Genomic DNA, 18541 nt, shown 5'->3' with positions numbered 1-18541 from the left:
GAAGAGGCTAATGTCTCGATTAGGGTTATGGCCAGGCTTAAGAAAGGGAATGAACTTGTAATTACAGTGTAAGAATGATTTATCAACTCATTATTTTTTAAAAACAAAACAAAAACCAAAACAGGACCCTGAGAGCTACCTTTTACTCAACAAATCTACTCTGCTTTGTACCCCATGCTAACTTAGTATGTTTTGTCAATTACTGCAGATGATTATTTCCCAGTAAAGTTAGGTTTGGTCCTTACTGAAGATAAAAGGATAAATTCCAAGCCCCTTCTGTTTATACAGTGCTGCAGGCCTGGGTTTGGCTAGGCGGTACAGTCCCAGGCTTGGAAGGATTCTTACTTTGACCATGAAATAGAATAACCTTTTGCTTTTGGGTTAGAGATTTACCTGAAATGTACTGAAGTCACAATCTTTTCCCCAAAGGAAAAATAACATATACCATTAGGTCCCTGAAAATGCTGTAGCAAATCCACATAATCCTTCTCTCTTCTGAGGGATTTTGGTTTAACACCAAGTGGACATCTGGTCTTCACGATCACTTATGTCCTAGTCCCCATGATTCTTTTTTTTCTGCCATCTTTGCAAAGTAGGGTACTTGGTTGCTTTTGAAAATACTTTAAAAAAAATCATTACAGCCTCAAGGAAATGATTTTACCCACAGAGAAGTTACAGTTATGTATATTTAAACCAACTAATATCTAGTTCCAAGTTTGGTATTTTTTAAAACTAAGCTATTTTTAGAATAAAGTTAGGATAATCACTGATAAGAAAAAGTTTAAAGATATGAGTGGCATAAGAAACAGGTGTTTGTTCATGGGTCTACCTCAGTGACCCCACCTAGCCCAGGGGGCAGAGGTCCAGAAAGACCCCTGTTAGCAAGGGGAGAGGCCAGGCAGGAAATCTCCAGGGACTTCTGACTGCAGATGAAATTTCTGTCTGTAAAGGAGGTAGTGCTTCCCCAGTGATTCACCTCATCTTTTATATCCAGCTTTGGTTTTGAAATATACCTACAGAGCTTCTCCATTAGTGATGAGGTCACCAGTCAAGGGCAAAGTACCAATTCTGATTTCATGAATTGTACAAATTTGTTTTCCTTACTTGGTTGGGAGGGGAAATCTAGATGATTCTGCACGTGAAGAAAAAAATCAATTTTAAATATGTGTTTTATAGGGTTACTTAATAGGCTCCTGTGAAATAAATTGTTTCTGTTGCCACTGAGAAAGCAAGCTTGATCACTCACATTGTCATTGGGATAGAGGACCCGGGAGATGTTCTCGGCCAGGTTTCGGTCCAGCACAGCCTGAATGTAGTCTCCAACATTAACTGAGGAGAATGTTAGACAAACAGTAAATCAACAAGCTAGGCGTTGTTGTTGGAAGCCCCTTGGTCTCACCTGATGTTTGCTACATGCCATATGGGATTCCTAAAATTCCTAAAAATCCCAAAGGATTTCACCGAACCTTCATGCTGGGCTTCACATGAGAGTCTGAGAGGGCTGAAGGATTGCTTTCAAAATATCCTCCCTACTTATTCCATACAATGCCTGCTTAGTCACTGAAGCGTTCAGATCAGAAACTCAAGGCTTTTTTTTCAAGCTTAATTTGGTTCTAACTTGCGATCAAAAAGATTAAACCCATGCCTAAAGAAAGCAAGGCTCACGCTGTACTCACAGTCTCTGAGGTTAAAGTCATTTGGTGCCCGAGCAGACCAGAGGCGCATGGTGTTGACAGTGTTATTCATATACCCAGGCACTGGGGTGTCATATGGCAGGGCCAGGACCACCTGTGGGATTAAACAGAAGCAGCTGCTCACTGTTTTCCAAGTGTGATGACGTAGGTTGAACAATGGGCTGGGAGTCTGCAATGGAATTCTATTCCCAGCCCCACCACCAATTCAAATTGTGTGAGGCCTAAACCAAGAAGGTCTCAGGGCTGCAGAGGGTATTAGAAGCCATGTGATTCCTTCCCTGACTGGAACAATCTGATGGCTGGAACCATCTAGAATGATGGTCCTTTAAGGGCATTTCCATGTTGATTTTCCATGTAACTCTTGCCCTGATATAGATGCAGTGGAAAGGATGATGTCATATTGGTATTGGAAAAAGTTTATGTTTCATGTTTCAGATCAAGCCATCGTTCTACTAATAATAAACTATCATGTGCCAACAAAGTGACAAATGTGAATCTGTATTCACCACTCCCCCAAAAAATCGCAATAAGGATAAGTTTTGTGTAGGTGTTTCAGTGATCTGATTTTCAAATACGATGAAAATCAATGCAACAGAAAATTTATGAAGATAGCACATCACATATATTTAAAATGTTATGTTAAATTTTTAAAATTTGCATAAAGAGTTATTTTAGTGATTCCTACAGTGATCTGCCAAATCAGCTGATAATTAGCTGAGTTGGGTCTGAGAGGTAAGCTTTGGAACATCTAGTTCAATCTTTGTGACAGTCACTGAAATAGAGAAGAATGGGAAGATGAACTGTATTGCACAGTGCACTTAAAATTTTTGCGAGGCTGGGTGTGGTATGGCTTATGTCTGTAATCCTAGCATTGTGGGAGGCAGAGGCAGGAGGAGTTCGAGACCAGCCTGAGCAAGAGCAAGACCCTGTCTCTACTAAAAATAGAAAAAAATCAGCCAGGCGGGACGCTGAGGCAGGAGGATGGCTTAAGCCCAGGAGTTGGAGGTTGCAGTGAGTTATGATGGTGACCCCACTGCACTCTAGCCCAAGCAACAGGGCAAGACTGTCTCAAGGAAAAAAAAATTGTGGGAGAAATGACTCATTTCTATTCCCTGCCTCGTCACACTGAAGGTCTAAGGAAGAAGAATGACAGAATAATTGAACTGGAGGATAGTAGATATCATTTAGTGCAACTCATTCATTTTGGACACTAGGGGGTTGAAGCTAAGAGAAGTGACTCGCCCAAGGTCACAGTCATGGCAGCGCTGGAACCTAAACACGTATCTCTTTCATTTGGCCTGCTGAATAGCCCTTATCAATCACATATACTCAGTCGTGCTTTCATGATCACTGTGACCTCAAAGTAATCAATCACCCTTAGTTAAATATCTTTCATCAAGAAATAAAGATCCCCGGAGATTTTTAAAGCAGGTTGAGATCAATCAGGGAAAAGTCATCTACAGAGTGAGATTGAGTCTGGCTTCAAACAAGATTTTGACCCTGCTGACCCTTGAAACATAACTGAGGCAGCCTGGGAAGTGCACAGCTCAGCTCTCCTTCCTGAGAACTTGCTCCCTCGGGGCTCTCTCTGGGATGCTCCAGGTGGCTGGAGTGCTGGGGCCAGGACTCCTCTACGGGCAAGCTGTGGTCTGGGGCCTGGCCACTTGCTCAGAGCTTCTCTGCAGTCCGAGGCTCTCCCTAAGAGTCTGTTCCCCTTTTCCCTTCACAGGTGGCACACCTGTGTCACAGTGTGAAGACTTCCACCTCCTCCTGCTCCCTCTGCCCTTCATCTTCCATAGTCATTCCCCCAAGATGCCACTTGCACTTCTCCTTTTCTCTGGAGTCTGCTTCCTGGAGAATCTGAACTGACTCAAGACTGTGTCATTTCAGTTTACTGGATGCCGTCCCACGCATGCACAGGGCACGGCAGGCCTCATGCTCTCTGGCCTCACTACCTGCTAATCTGGGGTTGACGTGGGTGACGGCTTCAATCCATGAAGCTTCAGGGCCTGGGTCAGCTTCCTTATGTTACCTCTGCCCCATAATCTTGCTTCTGTGGGCATAGAAATATACACTCTTCTAACTCAATTTCTGGAAACATTATGAAAATATCTAGGGGTGCTTTGTAAATATAAGTTAGCTTAGCAGTGAGACCCACAGTGTAAACAGACTGCTTCCAGGATTGACTGTGTAAACTGCATACTCTCAGACAGATCAGAAGGCACTGATGGAGTTTTAGGCACCAAAATCTATACCAAATACTTTCTAGTTTAGTATCAAATACATGTGTGAATTCTTTGGGTGTATTAATGACTAATTTGTTTGCAGCTTTATGATATTTATAACCAAGGACAAACTTAGATTGTGGTCTACTGTTTAAACAAAATGGGGGGAACCCCACCAAAATAAGAATTTATCTTTAAATCACAGCATTAGTCTACTCTTCATTCCATTATACTTTAATTACCTATTTCAGCTTCTAATCCATTATTTTGTCTGCTAAATAAATCTATGTTCAGATAGGAAAGTTTTTTAAATGTCTTATTTTTCTGACCTGTGAATAGCTCTACATGGATTAGCAAAAGAAACCAGCAGTTATTAAAAGAAAACAAATTAGCTATAGCATGGGTCTTGGCTCTTCTAAGGTAAAATGAAGAATTTATTCATACAGAATAATCTATAAACCAACCAAGTTTAGCATTACAATCCTGAATTTTACTCCCAATTTTCATATGTAAGAACATATATAAAACGGACTTTGCCATTTTAAGTTTTTAAAGAACGGCCAGTGATAAATCTTTTCCAGCCTGAGACCATGTTTATTAAACAAATAACTCAAGTGGCACCTCCAATGACTGGGCGATGCAGTCCAGTATTTAATAGAGGCTATTTATCAGGAAGTATGAACACAGCAAATCACACACCAACACTGGCAGTGCCCTTGTTCAGTGACAGGGTAATACTCAAATTTAGTGGCATGAAAAATACATGCGCATGAAGTAAGTACACTTGAATTGACACCAGCATTATTTCTGTAGAAGTGATTTGGCACAAAATAACAGAGTACAGTTTGCAATATTTTGCATTATTTTTCTAAGAAAAACTTTGGTAATCCTTTGAATAAATACTTCAGTATTAAAATATTTATTCCTGAGAAGTTGTAAGTAAATGTATATATGTGATGGTGGGGTGAAGAAGGACATTTAAATTTATTCAGTTTTGCTATTAATAACGTTATATAAAACCAGAGAGCTAAGCATGTTGGGTATTATAGAACTGATAATTCTCTGCATAAAGCTGATTGCAAAATGATCCTGCAAAACGATCCATTGCAAAATGATTGATCCCAAGTCACTTGACCTAGGGGAAGTCACTTCTCTCTTGGCTCCAGCTCCTTTGTCTCCAAAATGAATGGGTACATGTGAGAAGTAACAGATATATTCATAAAATAAGTAACAGATTTATTCGTAAAAATATACTCTATTATTCAATATACTATACTCAATATCATATACACATTCTACTGCATGCTATTATCCATTGTGTTATACTATACAGAATGCTTGCCGTCAAGACACTGTGAATACCTGGGTGTCAATCCACTTGGTTCCAGTCTTGGTGTGTTCGACTTTTCCATAGAAGTGCACAGGCAGCATGAATTCGGGGCGGGCCTTCTCCCAAGGGTTTCCATGCCTGAGCCAATCATCTGCCTCTTCTACCTACAAAAAGGATACAGTATCACTTAGAGTTTATTTTTCAGGAGCTGTGGACCTAGCCCTTCAATTATATCAAATTAAAAATATCTTTTAATGAAATAACTCAAAGAATACTGTTTTGGCAAGATAGAATGTTGGTTCTGTCAACCTCAATTCATCTTTGTTATTGTCTTACAGCCTAAATCAACAATACTTGCCAATACAGCTCTAAAAGTTTTATATAGTTTATTGCATTTAATCTTCACAGCAACGCTATAGGAGGGAACTATGATTTCTCCCTTTTTAAAGATGAGAAATTGTAATTGCTCAAAGTCACACAGATAGTAAACCAGAGAGCTAAGATTTGACCTTAGGTCTTTGTGTTCTAGTCAAGATTCTTGTGCCTAGAATACACACAGTCAGTTAAGAAATGCTACTATAGCAGTGGTCCCCAAGCTTTTTGGCACCAGGGACTGGTTTCACGGAAGACAATTTTTCCATGGACCAGGGGCATGGGGGGGATGGTTTTGGGATGATTCAAGTGCATTACATTTATTGTGCAGTCAAACCTCTTTGCTAATGATTAATTGTATTTGCAGCTGCTCCCCAGCACTAGCATCACTGTCTCAGCTCCACCTCAGATCATCAGGCATTAGATTCTCATAAGGAGCACGCAGCCTTGGATCCCTTGTGTGTGCAGTTTACAGCAGGGTTCGTGCTCCTATGAGAATCTAATACTGCTGCTGATCTGACAGGAGGCGGAGCTTATGCAGTGATGTGAGAGATGGGGAGCAGCTGTAAACACAGGTGAAGCTTCACTCGGCTCACCTCCTGCTGTGTGGCCCAGGTTCCTAACAGGCCTGCTGACTGCTACCGGTCAGGGGCCTGGGATTGTGGGGGTAGACTCACAGAACACTCCCTCGGCAAAGCTCATTTCAGGATAGGTACAGAACACTATTACATTTTGCAGTCTTTGATTACCTTAATCCTTATGTAATTTTGATTTGATAACGAACTATACATTACGGTTCATTTTGAAAATAACATATATTAAGAGGTAAGGATCTTATTTTACTGACAATTTCAACATTTTCCCAGGTATGTATTTCAATTTATAACAAAATATTTCTTATAAAAATTTAAAAATCATAGTTTCTATTTAGGGTATCCTGGGCATCAAGTGAATTTTGGTTTGCAACTAACAAACAAAAACACCAAAACAACAACAACAACAAAACACATTTGGGGGGATGTATTTTTAAAGCAAATATATTAGTGAAACCTTTAAAATGTTACATATACAGTCACATGTTGCTTAATGGCAGGGATATGTTCTGAGAAATGCTTTGTTAGGTGATTGCATCAAGTGAACATCACAGAGTGTGCTCACACACACCTAGGTGGTATAGACTACAGGGTAAGGCCTATTGCTCCTAGGCTACAACCCTGTACAGCATGTTACTGTGCTGTATACTGTAGGTAATTGTAGCATAATGGTTAGTATTTGTGTATCTAAGTATATCTAAACATATAAAAGATACAGTAAAAATACAGCAGAAAAGATTAAAAAATGTATACCTCTATAGGGCAGCTCCATTATAAACTTATGGGACCACCACCAATGTACATGTGGTCTCTCGTTGACTGAAATGTCATTATGTGGTGTATGACTGTAAATTAAAGGGTGGAATTGTCTTCTGGCAAGAAGGTGTGTGTGGGGGAATAAAGTACCCTTCTTAATGAGATCATTCCAAATACGGTCATTTAACCTATTTGATTCCTTAGCCTCACCTCTTAGAAAACTCAGCTTTAGTCTTAGAAGATATTCCTTAATTCTTAAGAATTATGACACAATGCTGGGCACCTCATGATCACCAAAACTCGAGTGCAATGCCTGCTCCAGGCACAGTGTGAAGAGAGAGGAATAAATACAGCTACTGTCTTTTGAGATTTTAGACAAAATGTTAATACCAATAGCCAGGAAAGCAAATATATGCATTCATTTACTCTAACATCCATCATGACTTTGTATCAAGAAAGCCAGTAATCTCTAGCACTCTGGGAGGCCGAGGCAGGAGAATCGCTTGAGCTTAGGAGTTTCAGACCAACCTGAGCAAGAGCAAGACCCCGTCTCTACTAAAAATAGAAAAAATTAGCCGGGCATGGTGGCTCATGCCTGTAGTCCCAGCTACTCGGGAGGCTGAGGGAGCCCAGGCGTTTGAGGTTGCTGTGAGCTAGGCTGACGCCACAGCACTCTAGCCTAGGCAACAAAGTGAGACTCTGTGTCCAAAAAAAAGAAAGCCAGTAATCTGCCCATTAACTACCAGCCTAAAGATGAATGAAAAGGAGACATCTTTAGGTAGAAGAACTGGGAGTTAGAGAGCTGCTGTAGCACAAGGAGGCATCCAAGGCATGAAAAAGCCCAGCGAAGGCTGGAGATAGACTTGAGCTGATCAGCAAATCACATGTAGCAGATTCTCAGTAGGTCTGGGGTGGGGTGTGAAATTCTGCAATTCCAACAAGTTCCCAAGTTCCCAGGGGCTCTGGGCTGCTGCTGGGCCCTAGACCATACTAAGAGCAGCCAGGACCTACAATCTGATACAAAGTCAATGGCTGTAATTCTGTAATTCAGAATTAAAAACTTGATTTCTGCTATCCCAGTCATGAAGAAGAACAAAAGATAAAGTCAAATTTTAACAAGGAAATAGTAGAAGTTTACCAATTGATAAGCTTGTTAAGAGTCCACTAACTGGTGTTAATAACTAGAAACTCTATGGGGGAATAAAACACCGTTATCAACAAAAGGATCAAAGCATCTTGACTTACAAAATACTTTACACTGCACTTAGGCAAGGGCAGATTTGGGGTTTTAAAATACTAGTCAATGTGAACACTGTTTCCTGTAACAGGAAAGAACCGCAGGCCTGTTTGCCTCATCCAGCACGCAGGGCTGTTGTAACACGCACCTGAGGGAATTGCATGCGACAGGAAGACAATGAGGCAGAAATAGTTTTCCTTTGGAAAATCATGTGTGTGGGAGAACGGAAAATACATTTTCTGCTGAGAAATGCAGCAGGATCATATGCTATTCTGCCCTCAAGAAGCTGGGAATGCTCATGTTAGAGAGGACAGCCTCTGAACCCCACTGCTGCTCCCTTCCCAACTGCTGTGGAAGTAGAGGTTGTGTTTGCCCTTTAGAGGGTACACTGTTAAGTGGCAAGGATGGCTTAATTTTTCCCTGCCAAGTAATGGTTGCTTTTAATATCCTCAGGCTAACAAGTGGTTTCAGGAGACCCCATTTGCTTGCTCCTTTTTGAGTCTCTTACTGATTTGGCAAAGAATCAGTGAATAATCACATCAATTTTACAAGGCTTGTTTTTTTTGTTTTGTTTTTTTATGCTTTTATTTTATTTTTTATTTTTATTTATTTATTTATTTATTTTTGGGACAGAGTCTCACTCTGTTGCCCGAGCTAGAGTGCTGTGACGTCAGCCTAGCTCACAGCAACCTCAAACTCCTGGGCTCAAGCGATCCTCCTGCCTCAGCCTTCCGGGTAGCTGGGACTACAGGCATGCGCTACCATGCCCGGCTAATTTCTCTATATATTTTTAGTTGTCCAATTAATTTCTTTCTAATTTTAGTAGAGACGGGGTCTCGCTCTTGCTCAGGCTGGTCTCGAACTCCTGAGCTCAAATGATCCACCCGCCTCAGCCTCCCAGAGTGCTAGGATTAGAGGCGTGAGCCGCCGCGCCCAGCCCAGCAAGGCTTGTTTTTAAGGTGGATTGAGAAACAGGTATTTGATAATCACAAGTTGGTCTGAGCAGGTCTGAGGAGAAAGAAAGAACTGCCCTGTGCAGCCTCTGCTAAATCCACAGAAGCTGCGGGATGGGGAGAAACCTCTCCACCTTGCTTTCTTCCAATGAACTGACAAATTGCTCTGTAAATTTAGATTTCCATGTAGCCAGGGCTCCCTGAATGCACTACTATGCTGAGCAGTATGGGGGTGGGGGAGGAGATGGGAGAACTTTCACCTTCATCCAAGTGGGCTGTCCGATCCGTTTCCTCCCAGAGGACACACAGGACTGAAAGCAAGCGTGGCTCTGTGGAGTAGAGGAGCCATCCTGGGTGGGGGTGGCAGTTGGACTTGACATCCCCTCACAGGGGTGGGTAACCAGTGGCCTTCGGATTTCAGGATTGTTCTTTTTTAAGCACCAAAGAGGCAGGAAAAGCTTCATCTTTCTCTGCTGCACCCCTTTTAATAAAAAGATTTGTTCTGTAAAATTTGGATTCAGTCAGAAGGCCACACTCAAGGATCGAGAAAGCCACACGTGGCCTAACGCCGCAGGTTCAGCCAGCAGTGCAGCAGAGGGCAGCGCAGGGGGCTCTGCCAGTGACTGAATTCTAAGAAATGCTTTTCCCCTCAACTGTGGGATACAGAGTACATGAGGAGCCAGTGAACAAACATCAGGAGAGTCAATAAACTTTGCTTTCCAATGATGCAAATAATTGGAAAATGTTTCCTGGGCACACCAAGAATTCAGCAGTGATAATTAGAAGTTCGCTGGGTAACATGAACTGTGCGTGACTGGCTGTCACATACTTCTAAGAAGAGAGGGATTCTAGTGACTTCTAAGAAGAGAGAGTCTAGTAGACACTGTTTGATTCAACTCTGAGATACACACTGTGAATGCCTTCCTCCCCAGAACTTTGGTGTGACTGTGAAACTTTTGTGTGAGGTTGTTGCAGTCACCTTTTCTCCTCTTCCTCCCAGGGGTCAGTCATTTTCATAGAGGACTATGACTGACAAGGTTTCAACAACCCCCATTAGAGTTCATGGTAAGTCTAGAATTTTAACAATATAATTATTTTCCTCAGGGGCGTTCACAATGAATACTTTATTACTCCAAATTTTCTTCAAAGAGGCTAAAAAATTAAACACCCATCAACCTTTACAAATTTTCCCAGCTTGTGGAAGTTTCACTGGCCTTCTCCAAATTTGCCATTGCAAGAGCAGAGATGCACGTCAGTGGGGAACGTGACCACACTCTGGAAAGGCATGCTGCTTTCTTGGCAGGTGCTTTTTGTTTTTTATGGAAATGGCTTCTTTTTATGGTATGATATATATTATGTTTGCCCCTTGAAACCCCATCCCAGTAAACAATGGAGGGGGGGAAGTAAAATTCTATGCCCTTCTGATTTCAATTTCAAGTCATAATGAAAGAAGTATAATGGTTAATAAGGCTAGCTTTGGAATATTCTGAATTAGCAAAACCTATTTGGTCTCTCTTTTTTCTTTTAGAACACTGGAAATATATACTTCCTTAGTCTAATAAAAGAGAAAGGGGTGGTTTTCTGGAATAAAGGCCATTAAAAGGAGCAAAAATAGGTATCATAATAAAGAGAGACCTTTCAGAAAATTTTGGGAAAAATGTACTTGAGAAAAAAAAATTTTTTGAGATGTATTTGCTGAGTTTCTTTTAAATCTTTCACCAAACAGTAGTTAAAAGATAAGAAAGAAAATCCTTAAACATCATGGGGTATCAGGAGTACCATGCAGTATGCTTTCAAAGCTTAAAATAGATACCATGTGTTGTTTGGTCAGGTTGTGTCAAAATGTTTGGTCAGGTCGTACTGAAATGCCTACTAAGCTAGGCTCTCGGCATGCAACTCTGCGTTACTTGACTGGGAAAGGGAACCAATTATTTATTTTTATAACTTTTTATGATTATCAAATACACATTTCTTATGGAATATGAGACATGTAGAAGAATAAAAGAAAGTAAAAGTCACCGGTAATCTGATCTCCCAGAAATAATTACTGCTGAAGCTTTGTTGTTTTTTCTGGCACTTTTCCTTTATCTTTCTGGCTTCCTTTGTATAGTTGAGGTCATATTGTCCACATAATTCTAGCTCCTCTTTTTTTTTCAACTAACAAAAATGAATTCCTATTTTATTAAAATTAATACAAATATAATATTAGTGGCTACATTAATATTTTATTATAGAGCATCACAATTTATTGAATTGTCCTCCTTTTCTTCAGCAAAATTAGCATTTTATTGAGTGCCTGTTTGTGTGCCAGCTATTTTACATATTTTCATAATAATTCTATGATACTGGTATCTCCACTTTGCAGATGAGAAAACTGAGGTTCAGAGAAGTTAGGTGACCTAATTGAGGCAACACACCTTATAAGGGTAATTAGTTGAAATTCAGTCTGAAATTAGAAAGTAGGGCTTTTCTTCTACACCATGCTGCCTCCCAATTTTTTATTTATTTGGGGAAGCTGAAGATACACAGCTCTGGTCCTTAGAAAAATTTGGAAGTTTGGCTTTCACTATGTTCCTAAAATTCTCCTTCTTAGCCTTTTTCCTGGGTGTATTCTCTCACCATACCAAATGTTTTAGTTCTTTCCTTTCTTGGTGCAGAGAGTGTCCAAATACTGAGGGCGGGGAGCAGGGGGACTGTAAAGAAAAGGCAAAAGTGACACTAAATTTGTTCTCATTGGGTCATCTTCTCTTCCTCTGGCACTCTGGCATCAGTTCCAACCCCCAATCCAATCCCTCAGCACCAGGTTGTTGGACTCATCTTGTAAGTGTGGGAAGGGCTCAGAGAATTCAGGCTTTTTGGAGATTGAAGACTTATCTTTTTGTCAATGATGCGTGTATGGGACAAAGATAGGGAAAGAGTAAACCTAAATCAGATCGTATCAGGGAAAACTGTCCACATTAGGGCTGATTGTAGACTCAAAGAGCTACCAGAGATAAAAGAAACAAATACCTAAGAATCTGATTTGGTTATATAAAAGTAAAATTAGTGTCATTTGGACGGATTTGTGTAAATTTCTATGGAGTACTATAATTATACATATTAAATATGTGCCAGATTTATTTGATATAACAGTTAACAAGATTGCCTGATTTCATCTTATAAAAAAAATGAGGACACCAGGCTTCTGTGTCTTGGAAGATAGGCATGTGAAGAAGGCAAGACTGAGCATAGAAGAGAATACTGAATGTGGACCTGGAAGTCTGGGGGTACAGACACATATTGCCAGCAGTGTGATCGGAGGTAACTTCACTTCTTAAGAGATTCTTTTTTCTTGCCTACAAAATGGCTCCTACCATCATGGGTTCTTGGGGGAGATCGTGAGTCAAAGATACGCTCCTCCATTGTGAACGCTGCAGAGGACGCAATGTCATACACTACAGGTGGTCCACATTCCAGAGGTCAGTGATAAATATTTTCAGAGCACCCCTGTGAGTCAGGAGCTGTGTTCAGTGCTATGGATCTGGTGGGGGGTGATACTGGCAGGCTCTCTGCTCTTAGGGAACTTGCATTCCAAATGGAGAAGGCTGACAGTACTCACTGATATTAACCAACTGCCCGGGGAATCAGTAAAGCTTTTTGTTAAATGTCCATAAATTATAAATCATCCAGAACACTATGAAAGAGAAGAACTTTAATGATATAATTTTAAAAGATGGCTCACACACCTGCCATCCATCTCGGATCTTCTGATTGAAGATTCCATATTCGTATCGGATGCCATATCCATAGGCTGCAAGTCCCAGGGTTGCCATGGAATCCAAGAAGCAGGCTAAATTAAACAGAGCACAGGCAAAAGGCAGAGTCATTAAGCTTAGTCAAAATTTCCAGTCTCTCCCTAAAAACCATGGCAGCCACAAAACATTTTTCTATGAGAAACCATATTTATATTTTAAAGCACAGAGATTGCTGCACAATGGATATTGATTTTTTAAAATAACATTCTTCCAATTATAAAATACCACAGAAAAGTCAGAAAATACAAAATGTATAAGGAAGGAAATAAATATCTATTACCTCACCATCTCACACAACCCCTGTGTACATGGTGGCATTTTGTTTGAGAACAAATAAGAAAGCCACTTGCATGAGATATGTGCTTATTGTCCCCCACTCTGCCCTTTCTAAGGGAGGCTGTCTCCATGGCCCCCTGCATGAAAAGACAGCCCCAGGAGAGTATAACTTACATATGACCCATTCCTTTCTAGCACATGACTGAACAGCTTGGTATCCATGGTTGACTCTTTCTTCCTGGCTAATGGAATTCCACAGTTCAGATATCAGGTGACAATTTGTTTCAGGGACGCTGGACCAGGAAGTGAATCTTGCTTGATTGGTCTAATACTCTGAGCCAATCACAGTAAGTCTATTTCCTTCACCCACGATTGGTTTTGGCATGGGCATACAATGACATTTAATCCAATGAGAGGTGCTAGGAAGTTGGCTGGGTGCAGAAGACTTCTAGGAAAGGTTTTCCCTGCTGCCATGATCTTTCCTCCATGAGGGGAAAGCCAAAAGGATCACAGAGACCTAATTGTGCTGCTGAATAAACTAGTCTTAGAATGGCCCAACCTCTGGAGTCTTATTCTGTGATAACACATGTCCTTATTGGTTTGACCTTTCTTTTTTTTTTGCTAGTTTTCTGTTACTTGATGACAGAGCATCTGATCCAGACAGCCAACCTAGAGGCTAAGTGGGGATCTAGCTTGTTGCTGGTGCAAATAAGGGGTAACTCTAATCAGATAGTCCCTCTCAGGCATTTGAACTAAGAAATACACAGAGAATGAGGAAATATATAGTAGGAATTAAAACTGAAAATAAGATCGAAAGCAGTAGACAAAACAGGAAGGAACTGAGTTAGGTTCCTCGTGAAGCCCTGAAATAGACATCCTCAAACACAAATGGCTGAGGCCCTCGAGTTATTCTACTCTCTCCAGTCTCTGTGCCCATGTGGCCTGGCTCGACGCCAGTTCTGCTCTCTGAGTTGTGGCTCTTGGGCTTTTCCCGAGCCCTGATCAGATTATCTTAGAGCCTGACCAGAATGGGGTCCCAACCTAGATGAGATCACCTAACGAGAATTCTCAGCTCCATTCATCAATTCACTGCTGGGTCTTACTCATCAGCTGAAGGGGCAAGGTCATTAGTGTCACACACAGAGTGGGGTTAACCTAGCCAACAAATATTGAGGGTCTCGAGTTTCACATAAAAGCAAGGCAGGGTGGTTCTCACTCTTAGATGTAGATTCCATCGGCACTACTGGTCTTCCTTCAGCCCTAAGGAAAGCCTACTAAATTGTCGATGATTAACTTCCCAAGAAGACGGCAAGTGTCCTACAAGCAGTGTTTTGTTCTGTTTATTACTAATGGCAATATTAAAGCACACTGCAACTAAAGTAGTAAAGATTCAGAAAAATGAAACAGTGGCAAATGGTCTTCTAGTAACCTGAAAGTGTGTGCAAAATCAAGAGATTTTTGAACTACTTCTAAAAGAAGAAATAGATAATTAGTTTTGTAAAGTATAATCTGATACATGTGGCAGCACATTTTTATTATTAAATTTAAATTTCACAAGTAATACATTAATACATTCTTGTTTAAAAAATTGAAATGTTATAGACAGACTGAAAAAAAATTAAAATGCTAAGCATCACCTTTGATTACCATGCCAATTCTGCACTCCTCCCTGTGGGGGTGGTCATTTAGAACCATTTAGTATTTAAAATTCCAGATGTTTTTCTTGTGTGTGTATGTGTGTGTATTTAATTTTTTTAAACATATTTAATTTTTTAAAACATAAATGGTATCACACTGTATGGCTTTAGTGCAATTTGATTTTTTTTTTAAATTAGAGATCTATCCAGGGAAGAACATATAGGTCAATTTCATTCTTTGGCAATTAGATTACTTGTAATATTTTGCTTACACAAACAACATTGTAACAATTTTTTTTCACATGTCTCCTTATGCACATGTTTGAGTGCTTCCTTAGGCTAGAGATCAAGAAGTGGAATTGTTTGGTTATAGGGATGTATATTTTTAAATTAACAGAGCTGGTATTATATTTTTAGCGTTTTCCTTTATATTTCCTAAAAAGACAATCCCTGGATACAACAAAAAACTCAAATTGCATCTAAACACAAAAAGGATATTAATTAACTAAATCATACCAATAATATTAGTGTATCATTGCCCACTAGTCAATGCAAAAGCAAGCTGTCAAGTGCATAAAGCAAGATAATGTTTGAACAACTTAGGTCAGACCACACAAAGTGTGTGAGCTGAGCAGCTGTGAACAAATAATGGTGAAGTAAAGGGCCACTTTAGAAACCCTTAAGTGCACAGGAAGGATCTGGTTAACTTTGAGTTTTAAGCAACATCTCCAAGGGTTTTAAGCAACGTCTCTTTCGGTCAAGTTCCCTTCTCTAGTGTTTGTCTGGAGTTGACCAAACCCAGTGAAAACTCAGAACAAATACATCTACAACAAGGTTATTATACCTTGCACTTCTTCTAGGAAGCCTGTCTAGTTCTTGTAAGCGTGGTCATGCCTGGCATCTGAGACCAGCTAATATAACATACTCAGAATGTCACTTACCAGCAAGCCTCCCAAGACCTCCATTCCCAAGTCCAGCATCTTCTTCCATTTCTTCTAACTCCTCCATATCCAATCCAAGCTGGCAAGGAAAGGAAAACAATATTGTAAGCAGATACAAATGCAGGCCATTTCAGAGATGACAGCCATTTCCTACAGGTCTAGGTCAGGCTCTCAGGTTTATCTGTGTACTTAATCTAGTACCAGCTCCCTCGTGGCTTGTGCTGGCATTAGGCACTGGCTGCAGATACTGGCAACTGTGGGTACCAAGTGTACGAGACGGTGCAGTCACAGCATGGAGAAGAGTGTGGGCTCTAAATGTGCACTACTGACTTTGTTACTTCCTCACTGCATGACCCTGGGCAAGCTATTAAATCTCTCTATGCCTAACGTCTCTTATTTGAAAAATGTGGAGGATGACAGAATCTACTTCATTAAGGGTTGTAGTGAATTAAATGAGATTATAAAAACAAAGCAAGCAGAACTATTCTTGGGCAGATATTCCTCCAGAAATATTAGCTATTATTATTTAAAAATTTTTTTGTGTGTGTTTTAGAACTAGTTTAGTACCAAGCTGACCTTAACTGGACTGAGGGATTTTGAAAATGACCAGAAAGTATGAGGTCAGATTTAGTTAGATGAACTAAAGTTCATCTTTTCACGACCACAGCATATTTACTCAGTAGGGTCAAAAGTTGTTGCGCCAAAACCAGTTAGTGAATCATTCTGCCCCTGAGCCCTGGGGCCTGGCAATAGTCAGGGAAACCTCAGTCCTGTGGTCCAGCTGGATGGGGCTAGAATCCCCTACTTCTCTCTAGGCTGGGGAAGAGGCTGTGGGAGGCCAAGCAGCATCTGTGAACTTGGGGCTGGATGGGCTGGATGGAAAGGGCCAGCCAGCCTCTCGCCCCAGAGCGCTGGAGATCACACAACAGAGTCCACCGGTACCACTGCTGGACCCATCACAGAGTTCTGAAGCCCTGGAAGTCCCTTCGGATTGCTCATCTTACAATGGAGACATTGGTCAGCTAAATCACATGACCTGTTCCATGTTGACTAGATGCTAATCTAGCCCATGCATGGTGTGGCTAAAGGGTGGTTTGTTGTGAAATGACTGGGTTCTTATCTGAAAATTAGGTGACCTATGAACCTGGATATTTTTTTAAAATGGAAACACAAAGCATGCATTTGAAAACATAAATGTAAGATGTAACGGTGCTTGATGCGGATGCCCCTGTTTCCATGGAGCCACCTATTTGGATCCCTACCTTTATGCCAAAAGTTGCTTTCTCACATACATCTTCATAACTAAATCTTACAAGAGCTCAAACCTGGTTTTGCTTCTGTTCACTGTTGGGGCTTTCAGATTTGCTCTGTGGTGGCTAGAGCTTACAGGGGTCCTTGCATAAGCCAACTGCTAGCGCTAACACTCAAGATTTTTTAAATTCTAAAAATGTAAGTCTAAAGTATAATATAAACTTTGAGCAGGGAGACACAGATGACTTTATCCCACCTGGTTAAATGCTACTCCAAGGGAGGTATATTATTTTCAGCTGACATTAGGGGAAGAAAAGAAAAGGGACGTGGAACAGAGCTGCAAGGTTCTTTCACAGGAAAAACCCTAACTGATACACATGAAGGACACATGAGGGGACAATCCCATGTCAAAGGAAAGGAACAGTCTGAACAGGGTCTCATTTAGAAAGAGACAGGAGCCCAAAGTAAAGCTTGAGATTCTGATAGCAGGAGACTCAAGTACTTTTCAGTACTTGTTCAGATGCTAATTTCTAAAATGTAATTTGTTGGGGAATGCTGTCAAAGACTTTGACTGCAAAAGAAAATTATCATGAGTCATAACCAGTTCTCTAACTTCTTTTTCTGGTTGTTTCTCTTAAACCAGACATAACCAGTCATGTATATTTCTAATAGATTGCAATAGCCATGTATATAGAGGCAATTTTTCACTTTTATTTTATTGTGCTACATCCCCAAGGTTCCTGAAATGAACTTGAAATTTAAAGGGAGAGGATGAGACAAATACGGAACAGTGTACCTGGTAAATGGCCTCGTCACAGGCATTTTGCAGGCCAAGGTTGATCATGGTGTTCTGTAATGTTCGGCCCATGTAAAATTCCAAAGAGAGATAGTAAACCCTCTGAAATAAAGAAAAGAGGGGTCATGTTTCCTCTATGAGGGCAAATTTACTTGTCAACACAAAAACACGGAATCATGTTAGACCACCAATAAGAAACAAATAAGCAACGCTACTTTATCACAGGTTCAAATCAGACTCCCATTGATTCATGAAGGGCTAAATAAAAAAAAGTGCTACTGACAAACTGGCTTTGGGAGAAACGTTTTATACGCTATTTTTGGCAGTATCTTGGTTCAGTATCTTTTACCCTCAGGGAGAAAAAAGCAAACCCATCCAATTAACTACAATTGTATTTTTTTCTCCCTCCTGTTCATGAGCCTCATGAATAAAGCATACGTTTTGGACAAACAGAAGTGAGACTGCCAGAGCTCACCATTTATTCATAAAATATTTATAGGACGCCTCGGTGGGTGTGGGTCAGGTAGGTTGACTATGAGCATCCATCTCAAGTCATCCAACAAACACAAAGATTAACTCCCACACACTCCATGGCTAGAAAATATTCCTCCTTGACTGATTACTGCAAGTAGTTTTACAATTAATTTTAGAATTAAAATTAGTCTTGAAAGTCTATTTACTGGCAA

General features: G+C 40.5%; 1 protein-coding gene across 1 annotated transcript in view; it reads right to left on the bottom strand.

Moving 5' to 3' along the window:
* PYGL (phosphorylase, glycogen, liver) overlaps positions 1-18541 on the bottom strand; it is a 43394-nt gene that overhangs the window by 16829 nt on the left and 8024 nt on the right. The window contains exons 2-7 of the mRNA XM_012663799.1: positions 17856-17957; positions 15809-15887; positions 12886-12989; positions 5282-5413; positions 1677-1788; positions 1247-1329 (exon numbers count right to left, since the gene is read on the bottom strand). Of these exons, the coding sequence (XP_012519253.1) occupies positions 1247-1329; positions 1677-1788; positions 5282-5413; positions 12886-12989; positions 15809-15887; positions 17856-17957 (612 nt within the window). The remainder of the gene's footprint in view (positions 1-1246; positions 1330-1676; positions 1789-5281; positions 5414-12885; positions 12990-15808; positions 15888-17855; positions 17958-18541) is intronic.

This window comes from Propithecus coquereli, unplaced genomic scaffold (assembly GCF_000956105.1).
Source record: "Propithecus coquereli isolate 6110/MARCELLA unplaced genomic scaffold, Pcoq_1.0 Scaffold83, whole genome shotgun sequence".
Taxonomy (NCBI): Eukaryota; Metazoa; Chordata; class Mammalia; order Primates; family Indriidae; genus Propithecus; species Propithecus coquereli.
Note: the sequence above shows the minus strand (reverse complement) of the source record. Positions and strands in the feature narration are given on the sequence as shown.